Source organism: Tachysurus fulvidraco, chromosome 14 (genome assembly GCF_022655615.1).
Source record: "Tachysurus fulvidraco isolate hzauxx_2018 chromosome 14, HZAU_PFXX_2.0, whole genome shotgun sequence".
NCBI classification, from domain to species: Eukaryota; Metazoa; Chordata; class Actinopteri; order Siluriformes; family Bagridae; genus Tachysurus; species Tachysurus fulvidraco.
In genome coordinates this window covers 15,235,239-15,247,860 of record NC_062531.1, presented here as the reverse complement: position 1 = coordinate 15,247,860, position 12,622 = coordinate 15,235,239, and the positions used below count along the sequence as shown (strand labels likewise).

The window sequence follows — 12,622 nt, the reverse complement described above, 5'->3', positions numbered from 1 at the left end:
TGCAAGCATCAATAATAATAATAGTCTTAAATAGTAGAACAGTGTGTTGGTTTTATACAATCCGACGTATAAATAAGTAGTAGTATTTGAGAATAATTGTTTCTCAAACACCAACTATAATAATAGGTATGTGAGAACAATTGTGATACTTTATTGTGCAAACTCTACTAATTACATTACTAATAATAATGTTTTTTAAATATTTAACTAATTATTTGAAATTATCGATTGAATTTCAAGCATACATGTTGGTCTATTCTTAGAACATCATTCAATATATAAATTTCAGAGACCACCACCAGTCCTGGATGCTTTGGGACGAGTAATCTCAGAAGCACCTCCTGACCAGTGGGCTGCGAGGTAAAGCCCCTGTTCCTTGAGTAACACTATTTCCACATAAATACCATTTGTACTGAAGTGATTTGTTTCCTAACTACAGATGTGGGATAGCACTTGCTCTTAATAAGCTTTCTCCGTGGCTAATGGAGTATCAGGTGACTCCCATCTTTCAATTTTTCGTACCTGATGCTCTGAATGACCGGCACAGTGAGGTGCGACGCTGTATGCTGGATGCTGCACTGTCTGTCCTCAACACCCATGGCAAGGTATCTCACCACCCAAAATTAGAGTTATTGATTTAAGTAGAACATACATACTGTGTGTATGTAATTTTTAAAACTTACCTAAGATTGTATACCTGTGAAGTTGTAGGTTTTCTAAAATTCTCAATGTGGAAGTCTACGTGAATATACATGCTATACTATAAATGTACACGATTTATCGACTACACTGTAGCTAGTTTTCAAATTATTTGCAATAATAATTATGTTGTAAAAATGTTTGGTTTTGTATTACAGGATAATGTGAACTCACTGCTTCCAGTGTTTGAGGAGTTCCTGAAGAATGCTCCTCAAGATGCCAGCTACGACTCAGTGCGTCAGAGTGTGGTCATCCTCATGGGCTCACTGGCTAAACACCTGGACAAGAGTGACCCCAAAGTAAAGCCTATAGTCGCCAAGCTCATCACTGCTCTCTCAACACCCTCTCAACAGGTAAACAATGTCCTTTTTGTCCAATTACAGGTCTAAATCACAAGTAATTTAATTATTGGGGAAACGATGGAGTTAGTGCAGTAAATGAAGAATGCAGATTAGAGTACAAGAGTAAAAGAGCTTTCTTTTATGCTTCAGATGCATAGGTAGATGGATGGATGGGTGGGTGAGTGGGTCAGTGGCTTTTCTCCACATACAAAGAGGCTGTACTGGACATAACAATCTCAACCTCTGTTCCTCTATAGAAGACAATGGAGGAGGGTGGAAAACTGCCCTTTTAGGTAGTAAACAGCCTACTCAGCCTTTATCAATATCCCTGAACTAAGAGATGTTTGGATCCAAACAAACAGGAATTATGTGGACAGGCTGGCCCAAAAACTGAACAGTTGAAAACTAGAAAAAAAATCTGTCCAGCTTGGTTGAGTCTGTGCCCATTATTCTGAGCCTCAAATTATTGTTCTTGAGGATGTGGTAGGATCGGAAGGTCATGAGTTCGAATCCCAGGTCCACTAAGCTGCCACTTCTGGGCCCCTGAGCAAGGCCCTTAACCCTCAATTGCCCAGTAAGGGTGTCTGAGGTGGATGGGCTACAATGGCAGACCACCTCAGGTTCCACTCCTTTTCTGCCATTTATCATAGTTTGATATGTATTCTGAGATTCTTTTCAGCTAACCATGGCTGTAGAGTGCTAATTTAACCCTCTGGAGTCGATAAATGCGTATACACGTTTTGTGGCATAATCTCCTGTTAAGGCCGAAAAGAACTTTAAATTACACTTTCAGTTTCGATCGTACAGATAAGAGCAATACATCATTCGAATCTGTAAAGGGTCTACTTGTTTGTATACACACATAACAACAAACCACTGCTTTTGTAGAATAAAGAAAATAAACAGAGTGTGTTCTCTGCCGTCTCGGTCACCACTCTTCACAGTCACAAATAAAACAACCCGAATCTCAACGAATACTTGCCTCAAATACAAGATAAATATATGCATAGAAAGCTTGAAATGTCTATTTTCAAATAAACAAATTCAAGTCAAAAACAAATAATCTATTTTTAAGTAATCCGTAAGAAAGTAAGGCGTGGTCCGGTTTCTCCTGTTTCACCTAATTGTAGCTAATGTGTTCCTGCCTCCCTGTGAGCGCGCTGTTCATATGCAAGGGAACTGAGGTGAGTCAGGTAATCACGTACACGCTCCGAGACACAGGAATGACCCAGTACATGAAATACAGACCTGTGTGCTTGGAAATGCCTTGGAAATGCCAGGCATGTGATGTTCACTTGTGTGTTCAGCTGAAAAGGAACTGTTTCCTAGAGTGGCACAAAGATATATAACTGTTCAATTCTGGGTACTATGTGACAGAGTAGGGTAGTGGGCTTCTACAAACCTTATACCCTTTTTTATCCTGCACTCTTCCTGTTGACACGTTTTCTTTTGTTGCACAGTTTTGCCCTGATTGTGTCTTCTGTGTTATTACTAACTTCTAAAGTGATTTTGTGTGATAGTTAAATATTCTAAATAAACTACAAACAAAAAATAGACATTTATTTTGTCCTCACATTTCTTTCTTGTAACTCCTCTCTGTCACGCACCTGCCTGAAAGGCTCATTATGCAGGCCTTTGTCTTCTCAGGTGTGAATCACACTAATATTCGTGATAGTTGATGCCTACTCACATTTTACAGACAAAAAGTGTCTTATAAAATTTAAATCAATATATTGTTTTCTGTGAGCAAGTAAACAAGATGATTTTTACAGAATTTTGAAGCAAAAACTCTAGGCTACAAGATCCAGTTCTCAAAAATCCCGTGAACCAATGTTCTGTATGTGTTTTATGGCCTTATTCAAGTGAAATTTAAAATGTTTCATTTTTCAATAACCACGCATAAACATTGTTTTCTCAAAAACACAATCATGTTCATACATGCTGCTCGCATATTATTGTAGTCCAGTTTGTGCTGATTACAGTGATATTAGACTTTTAGCCATTTATATCTTCATAAGCAACTGAAAAAAGCACAAATGTCAGGATATGGCAAAACTTCTATTTTTAGGCCCTAAAAATACCCTTAGACCTCAGAGGGTTAAGTACTATAAACTTCCTCAAACCAATTTAGTAATTCTCTTCTGGTCTGTCTCATCAACAAGGGTTTTTTTTCCAAAGCATTTTCTGAACCAGCCCACCTGATACCAATAACCATGCTACCGTTAAAGACACAAAGATCATGTTTCCTGATTCTGATGTTTCTTCTGATCATTAATTGAAGCTCTTGACATGCATCTGCATTATTTTGACCATTGCCCTGCTACAATATGGTTAGCCTGTTAGATAATGGCATGAAAGTTATTTAGTGTTCACTTAAAGTAAATGGTTAGTGTATATTATATGATGTATATTTGCAAATTAACTTACAAACCACATTCAGTATTATTTTACTGGCAGGTCACAAAATTTTTAATTTGTCTCTAGATGAGTGGACAAAGTGTACTGAGTGGAAATGTTATGTGCTATATAATTTGGAAGAGTTGGTGCAATATTTTGTACAAAAAATAAAATTATCCAAAAAACTAGTTAGCAGAGATAAGAGTGTCACATCAGCATATGTTCCTCTCTTACAGGTCCAGGAGTCAGTGGCCAGTTGCTTGCCTCCTCTGGTGCCTGCTATAAAGGAGGATGCGGGTGACATGGTGCGCAAGCTGCTGCAGCTGCTGCTGGAGAGTGATAAGTATGCAGAGAGGAAAGGTGCTGCCTATGGTTTAGCTGGATTAGTAAAGGGCCTGGGAATCCTCTCGCTCAAACAGCAAGACATTATGACTACACTCACTGATGCCATTCAAGACAAAAAGAATGCCAGGTGCAGAGAGGGTGAGTGTTTTTTGTAGACTTTTTATGATTTTGTTGTTTTATATTGCTTTTAAGCCTATGGTCATTATGCAAAATAAAAAAATAAGTACAAATAAAATGTTTAAGAACTTTTCTGATGTCTGGATTTTTCCAGGTAAAAAGATATTTACTGGTAAATATGGTTGTGACAGTATGCTACATGGTTAGACAATCTGAAATGTAATTCCATACCAACATATAGATCATTTTTGCTGTTTTTTTGTTTTCACAAAAAAAAACAAGCAGTCTAAATTTTTCCTTTCACCCCTACTCCTCATCACTATGGTGAATGTAGCTTAATGTAATAATATTTAATATAAGAGTCAAAGTTGTGATTTCTCTCTATGTTCCAGGTGCCCTATTTGCTTTTGAAATGCTGTGCAACATGCTGGGAAAACTGTTTGAGCCATATGTGGTACATGTGCTGCCCCATCTTCTCCTCTGCTTCGGAGATGGGAACCAATATGTCAGAGAGGTAAACACAAACTTTTATCTTTTTCTTCTGGTCTTTGTCTCTGTCATTTCTCCAGTTTTTACCTGTTCATGTTATTTCCTTCTCTCTATCCTAGGCAGCAGATGACTGTGCCAAAGCTGTAATGCGCAATCTGAGTGCTCATGGGGTGAAGTTAGTTCTACCCTCTCTCCTTGTAGCCCTAGAGGAGGAGTCCTGGAGAACCAAAGCAGGTCAGCATTCACTTAAAACTTGCTCTTCTTTATGTTAATGGCAAACACACTAACAATGAGAGAAAAATTTCTGTTATCATGATTTCTGATGTCATTGTTAATATTAAGAATTCACATTTGTACTAGTGAAAATGTAATTCCGGATATCAAAAATAGACAAAAAAAAATTGCATTCCTCATATTAAGAATTTGCATTTAAAACTTCATTCTGTATATCAAAAATACATAAACCATGAATGACTAAAATATACAATAGATAGATTATAAACACCTAATAACATGTCTGAGGTGATAAACTTTTCCGAGCTGCAGTTTAAAACATTATTATTCTTTGGCATTTATCAAGTGTAAAAATGTATTTCAGTAGCACTTTTGTCAGGCACAAAGTCACAGGAGACAGCCGTGGAAGTGGCTGGCAAGCAAGCAAGATACAGACAAAGAGATAAACCGACTGCATCGGCTAGGTTAGCAAGACGGACTAAAGAGATCACATTGACATAGCTATTAACTATTATTTGTTGACATCAAATGTGAAGAGGACCGAACACATGCTTACCTCATTGCTGATCTCACAACTAAATGTTGTTGTTTTTTCTCTTTACGTGGCCATATGGATAGTTCTGCTACATATTGTCTTCTACACTGTAAACGTTTACACGTGTTTTGAAAGGGGGAGTTAGGACCTTGGGTAATTTGCGGGGCCCTACGCAACTTGCATAGTGTGCGTATAGGACTGATCGGCTCTGTCACCAACAACTTTTATGGGGAGGGTTAAGGTATTACAAGATACCATTTGAAGAACTTTGAGAGCTGAAATATCATGTAAACTGCTCATCAGCAGTGAGAGTCTGAAGGCCATATTGGAATTCACTAAGGCCCCATTCAAACTGCAGGTAAAAGTGGCCCAAATCCGATTTTTTTTGGGGTCAAGTGACCAAGTCAGACTTCTTCAGGAGTAGTATGAACACTCAAATCTGGCCCAGATCTGATTTTTTCAAATCAGATCTGGGCCACTTCCATATGTGGTCCTGAATCAGACCCAAATCTGATTTTTTCCAATGTGGCCGCAGTGTGAACAGCCAAAGCGGATTTGATGCGACTTTTACGTCAATCTACATCGACATTCGTCACAATTATGCGCCAGCAAAGACTTTTTTGCTTAACACACTCACGATGCCAGTCGCCGCGTTTCTGTCACGTTTTCGCCGCCGCAAAAAAAAAAAATTATTTTTTTTTTTTTGTTTTCGCCGGCGAAAACGTGACAAACGCGGCGACTGGCAAACGTGACTGTTAAGAGTGTTATATAAAGTGGTTACGTGATCCGCTCATAATGTTTGCATTGAATACATCACATTATAGCATTCCATATGTTTGCTTGCACCAGATGATACAAACCTTCCTCCATAACCTCGCCAACTTTTTAGCGCAACGGCATGCTGCGTGTGACGTCATTGTTATTGTTCGTTTGCGCATGCGGGTCAGTTCGAAACAGCAAACTGTTCATACTGGTATCTGAGATAGGCCACATTTTAAAAAGTAATGTGAACAGCCAAACAAAAAAATCAGATCTGTGCAAAATATTTGAATTGAGCATTAAGACTTGCAGTGTGAACGTGGCCTAAGAAATAGAGATGAGCCACAAAGGTTCTGAAACCTTAATTAACCTGTAACAAAATTGATGTAAATACTATATTTTTTAAATTTATTGTTATTGTTCAATGGCTGCAATGATAAGATTAGTGCATTATTGCAAGCAAGGGTTGTGCAGCATATCTAAAATTTAGATGTAATTCTCACATATGAAAAAGAAAAAAGTATAAACACCTGTTGCTTTTTTCCAGCTCCCATATCATTTTGTTTCTGTTCTCTACAGGCTCTGTGGAGTTGCTTGGTGCCATGGCATTTTGTGCCCCTAAACAGCTGTCATCATGTCTACCAAGTATTGTGCCCAAGCTAACTGAGGTTCTCACTGACTCGCATGTTAAAGTGCAGAAAGCTGGGCAGCAGGCACTGCGGCAGATTGGCTCAGTCATCCGCAACCCTGAAATCCAGGGTAAGAATTGGATAAACAGGATCATTTATCTAGCTGTGGTAGAGTTGTCCATGATGGTTTCTGCTCTTCCTTTCTAACCTGTATTTCCATTTCATCATATTTTCTGTGATGTTTTGCTTTAGCAGATGATGTCACTCACTCCATTACTTATTTTCCCACTTTTCCCACTTCTGTTTTATAAAAATGCACTTTTTCCTTATTCATGTAAATGCATAAAGGTGAAAAACAGGAAATAACGCTAAGGCAAGTGGACTTGTGCAAGAAGCTTCATATTTTGATCTAATTGGCAAATGCACTTTTTGTTAATTTATTTCACTTGGTTATTAGCCATCACTCCCATTCTGCTGGATGCGCTTACGGACCCGTCACACAAGACACATCACTGTCTGCATACACTGCTTGAGACCAAATTTGTACACTTTATTGATGCACCTTCGTTGGCTCTCATCATGCCCATTGTCCAGAGGGCTTTCCAGGACCGGTCCACAGACACACGCAAAATGGCTGCACAGATAATCGGAAACATGTACTCCCTCACTGACCAAAAGGTGGGCACATGGATTCTGATAAAATTGCATTTACTATGTGGTGTTCAGTTCTTTCCTATTATTGATTTATTAGGCATATCCCATTTTTTTTTATTACATTATTGTTACATCACCTATTTAATTACTGCTACTAATGTGTCTTGCATTTGGAACAGGATCTCTCGCCCTACCTGCCTAGTGTGATACCGGGACTCAAAACATCCCTACTGGATCCTGTACCAGAGGTTATCCATAATATATCAATTAATCTAGACTCCATATGCATTCTGTTTAACATGTATATATTAAGATTTTATATTGTATTATTTAAAAAATCCTATACAAATATTCCGATTGAAATCACTAGACAACACTTGTATCTCTAGGTTCAAGGTACTTTGTCAATGCCACCATATGTGCAGACATACAGAGGAATAGAAATACTCCCCCTCCCCCCCCCTCTTTCCCTTTAAGCGATCAGCAGCGATGCTGATGGCTCTGCTAGTGAGGCGGGTGTGAAAGATGTCCTTAAGGAAGGGCAGAGAGACACCGATTTTCTTGCTGGCTGCATTCACTATTCGTTGCAGAGTCTTTCGATAGGAGGCAGTGCAGCCCCTGTACCACACAGTGATGCAGTTAATGAGGATGCTCTCAATGGTGCATGGTAGAAGGAGCACATGATGGGAGGTGGGACTCTTTCCTTCCTCAGTTTGCGGAGGAAGTAGAAGCGTGACTGAGCTTTTTTGGCCAGCTATATGGTGTTTGTCACCCAGAAGAGGTCCTCAGAGATCAGCATCCCTTGGAACTTGGTGCTGCTCACTCTCTCCACTGCTGCACCGTTGATGGATAGTGTTGAGTGCTGTGGAGGTCCTCTTCTGAAGTCAATGACTTTTTTCTTTGGTCTTCCCAATTTTGAGGAAGAGGTTGTTGTCATTGCACCACTGGACCAGTCGGCTCACCTCGCTCCCGTAGATGGCCTCATTGTTGTTGGAGTCTACACTTTGCAGTGTCATCTGCAAACTTGACGATGTGGTTGGTACTGTAGCTGGGTACACAGTCATGGGTTAGCAGGGTGAAGAGAAGTGGGCTGAGCACCCTTGTGGTGCCCATGTGCTTAGCGTGGCGATCTTAGATGTTTTTCTGCCTACCCGTACTTTCCGTGGTCTCTCTCTTAAAAAGTCCAGTACCAAGTTACAGTGAAGGGAGTTGAGTCCCAGGTGTCTCAGTTTGTTTATTAGCTGCTGGGGGATGGTCATGTTAAATGCTGAACTAAGATCCAAGACCAATTAGGAGTCTTTGGTGTCCAGGCATGTAAGAGCTGGATGGAGGGTGGCTGAGATGTCATCCCCAATGGATCTGTTTGTTCTGTATGCAACCTGGAACGAGTCGTGGGCGGGAGTAAAAATGAATTTTATGTGCTGTATGACCAGTCACTTGAAGCACTTCATAATGATCAGGGTCCGTGCAACTTGCCGGTAGTCCTTGTGGCTGGATGGGTGTGGCTTTTTTGGGATGGGAAATATTGTGGTGAGAGGAGGGCCGCTTTGTTTGTACACATCACCATCTGAAACCCATTTATATATACATATAGGAATACAAGTGTTGCCTAGTAATTTCAATCGTAATATTTGTATAAGTAATTAAACACCTTTAAGACTTATCTTTTCTGCCCTGGAAGGTGCGGACAGTGTCTGCAAAAGCTCTTGGCGCTATGGTCAAAGGCATGGGTGAGTCGTGCTTTGATGATCTGCTGCCTTGGCTGATGGAGACTCTAGCATCTGAACAGAGCTCTGTGGATCGCTCCGGAGCAGCACAGGGTGAGAACAGCAAACCTGGGATCAACATAAGAGGAAAGATCTTTGAACAAAATATGGTCACTGAATTAAAAAAAACTTTGTATGGTTCCCCTTTTTGTGTTATTGATTTAATTATCTTTGGTGAGTTATTGTAAACCATATTGCTCCTGTTTGCTGCATTTCTTTTTTCACCTTGATGCTGAATAAATAGGTGTTTCTGGCCACAGTTGGTGATAAAAAGTACCCGATCTTCTAGAAATAGCTCATTTTGAATCCAGTCTATATAATAACATAGTCATGGAAAACAGTTTTGACAGTGATTTATAAATTTTGTGTTTTGCAAAGTTTGCTGCTTCAGTATTTTTGTTATTTTTCGACATGTTTTTATGGTACACAGTGATACGCATTTCATAAGGTTTAAAGGCTTTTATTGGCAAAAATATTTAAGATATGCAAATAGTCAATATTTACAGTGTTGACTCTTCTTCATAACATTTACAATTTGCTCTGGCATACTGGATATTAGATTCTGTGCAAAATCCTGATTAATGGCGCTCCATTCTTGCCTTATTGGTGCAAGTTGGAGTTGGTCACAATTTGTGGGCTTTTCACACTCACCTTTTGAGGATTGACCACAGGTTCTCTATGATCAACATAATGATCTTTGAGCCATTTCGTTATCACACTTGTCTTGTGATATGATACTCCATCATGCTGGAAAATGCACGGATCATCACTCAATTGCTCCTGGATTGTTGGGAGAGGTTGCTCTTGCAGAATGTTTTGATACCATTCTTTATTCATGGCAGAGTTTTTGGGCAGAAATATGAGCGATCCCACTGCCTTGGTTAAAAAGCAACCCTCCCATATTCATGGTCTCAGGATGCTTCACTGTTGGAATGACACGGAACTCATGATAGCGTTCACACTTTCTTCTCTCATCTCGCTGTGCGTGCAGATGCATTCTCACCCACCTGCGCACACCCATTTCTGAGCAATCTCTGCACTGGAGGAGACAGTCCTTGCTGGACACCTTGGGACATTCTTGCCCCTTCTTCAATTCCTTGAAGTTTTTGATGGTCCAGTATATGGTTCTTTCAGGTGCATTATTCTTTTTGGCAATTTCCTTGCATTTGAGGCCATTTTGAAATGATAGCTGTCAAGTCGTTGGAGGTAACCATTGCTAACAAGAACACAATCATTGGAAGCATTCTTCTGTCCTTTTATAGTAATCAATCTGCTCTTAAAATCAAATCAGTATGATTTCACCTGACTCAATAAAATTGCATTCCTTGGTGCATTATTAGTCATATTCTTATTGTGTTGTAAAGCAACCTTGAGTGTAGTAAAGAAGCTGATAAGTTTCCTCTCTTCTAGGTCTTGCAGAGGTGATGGCTGGGTTAGGTGTTGAGAAGCTGGACAAACTGATGCCTGATGTTGTCCAAACAGCAAGCAAAGTGGACATTGCTTCTCATGTGCGCGATGGCTACATCATGATGTTCATCTACCTTCCACTGACCTTTGGTGAAAGGTTCACTCCTTATGTAGGACCAATTATTCCCTGTATCCTCAAGGTATAGAGCTTTATTGTCCAGTCTATTTCTTTTCCAAGCTTGTGCTTTCCAAAGAAAATGTCTGCATTCTTAGATTTTTCCTTTGTATTTTGTTCCACTTTATAGTATATTTCTTTCTATAGTAACCCATTTCTTTAATATATATATATATATATATATATATATATATATATATATATATATATATATATATATATATATATATAAATAAAAAGACATTATTTCCTTTATAATACTGAACATATCTGGTCAGTTAGCCAAATTCTATTTATAAAATACACAAGAGCTTCTCAGGAAACTGTAACTCCACTGATGCATTAGGAACATATTGTGTGTTACAGTATAAAAAATGTGAGTATACATCTGAACAAAATCATTTAAATGTTGATTCAAAATTGTACCAACTTTTAGCAATTGCATTATTTCTAAGTTGATAGTTCAACAATCAAAAACAAATACTTTGGAAAGACTATAATGAAAATATATGCAGCAAAAGTGGAAAAACATGTTGGATCACACCCTCACAAGGCACAAGATTTAGAAAATCACTGAAACAAAAATTGAGAATTTAGTTAGAATAATTGCATGAAATTGGTTATAAAATTACTTGTGAACACCAGAAACCTTTGGACCTATGGCTATCTGTCTTCATGTCAACATCATGGCTCCACATGAAATGGAATGGCCAGAGGTATTGCAAAATCTGATTTGAGACTTTACAAATGCCCCTTTTCCACCGAGGCAGTTCGAGTGCTGGTTTAGAACCAGTTCTTTCTGTTTCGACCGCCAAAGCACCGGCTCCGAACCAGGAAAAGTGGTTCTTAAGTAGCACCAAAACGTTGCTGGTCTAGACTTAAGAACTGCTTGCGTCAGGAGCTGGGGGCGAGGCTACTGTTAGCGCATTTGATAATGTACCTTAAGTATACTAATGTTTAATACACTTTTACTTTACTACTACTATCATGTGTGCTGATACATTATCAGCACACATGATAGTAGTTAGCTACATGCTAAGGCAAAAATTTTTTCTGTGTTAACGATAAAATAACGTTATGTACTTTATCGATTACAACCTCCGTTTATACAGATTACATGGAGCTGCACGTACACATTTTATTCGCCGCGTTTGGATGCCAATGTAGGTTCGCAAAGCCATGAGCATTAACAGTAAAGCAACATCCGCCATTGTTGTTGTGTTTGTGTTTGCCGCTGCTACTCAAACGTTGCTGGGACACTTGACACGTATACAGTGACGTCACACTCGGCCCTGTGATGGCTCTCTAGCCGGTGGAAAGGCAAACCGGTTCTAAGAAGGTTCGCCAGTGGAACCAACTTTGAACCAGCACTAGTGCTTGCTCTGAACCAGCACCCGCTTCTTTCCGGTCTAAAAGAGGCAAAAGATAGAAAATCATACAGGGAATTCTGTTAGTCAATTCCGCAGTAATCAGAATGTATAGAACAGATCATAGTACCACTGAATTGAGTTGCAGTAGATGTCCTCCTAAATAACACCATGGATGTGTTACTCACTCTAACTCTGGAAAAACAGAAGGGGAAGTGCTTCAGATTTAGCACGGGGTTATCACTGCGCATTAACACTTCTGTGACACTCTATCGATATTATCTAAGAAAAAGAAAAATCTCTTGCTTAAACTTATTTTGGCACAAAAACACACACACACACACAAAATAAATAAATAAAAAATAAGCCTGGTGTTTTGGGAGCACATTCACTGGTCAGAGGAGACCAGGCTAATTAGATTGGGCCTAACATGTTTAGCTTGAATTTGCCCAGGACTACCACAGTCAACACCTAGTCTTGACAGTGAAAGTCAAAATGAAGTGAAACGGACAGTGGGAATGTAATGAAATGGGCTGCATGAGTGCAAACGATGTTGGGCGGATGACATTTAAAGTTGGCGCCATGAATGCCTGAGGATATACTAAATATACTGGACAACAATATTGCTCCCAGTCTCCAGCAACTTAGAAAATTAGCAGAAGAGGAATATTCCAGAATGATGAAGCATGCTGCCAAAATCATGCAATT

General features: G+C 39.3%; 1 protein-coding gene across 2 annotated transcripts in view; it reads left to right on the top strand.

The window, feature by feature from the left end:
- Nucleotides 1-12,622, top strand: part of gcn1 (GCN1 activator of EIF2AK4) — a 50,998-nt gene that overhangs the window by 24,209 nt on the left and 14,167 nt on the right. For both annotated transcript variants that reach the window (XM_027166880.2, XM_027166879.2), the window contains exons 31-41: nt 290-360; nt 440-605; nt 858-1,052; nt 3,674-3,920; nt 4,292-4,413; nt 4,508-4,622; nt 6,496-6,675; nt 7,003-7,223; nt 7,379-7,447; nt 8,881-9,019; nt 10,376-10,572. In XM_027166880.2, the coding sequence (XP_027022681.2) occupies nt 290-360; nt 440-605; nt 858-1,052; nt 3,674-3,920; nt 4,292-4,413; nt 4,508-4,622; nt 6,496-6,675; nt 7,003-7,223; nt 7,379-7,447; nt 8,881-9,019; nt 10,376-10,572 (1,722 nt within the window). The remainder of the gene's footprint in view (nt 1-289; nt 361-439; nt 606-857; nt 1,053-3,673; nt 3,921-4,291; nt 4,414-4,507; nt 4,623-6,495; nt 6,676-7,002; nt 7,224-7,378; nt 7,448-8,880; nt 9,020-10,375; nt 10,573-12,622) is intronic.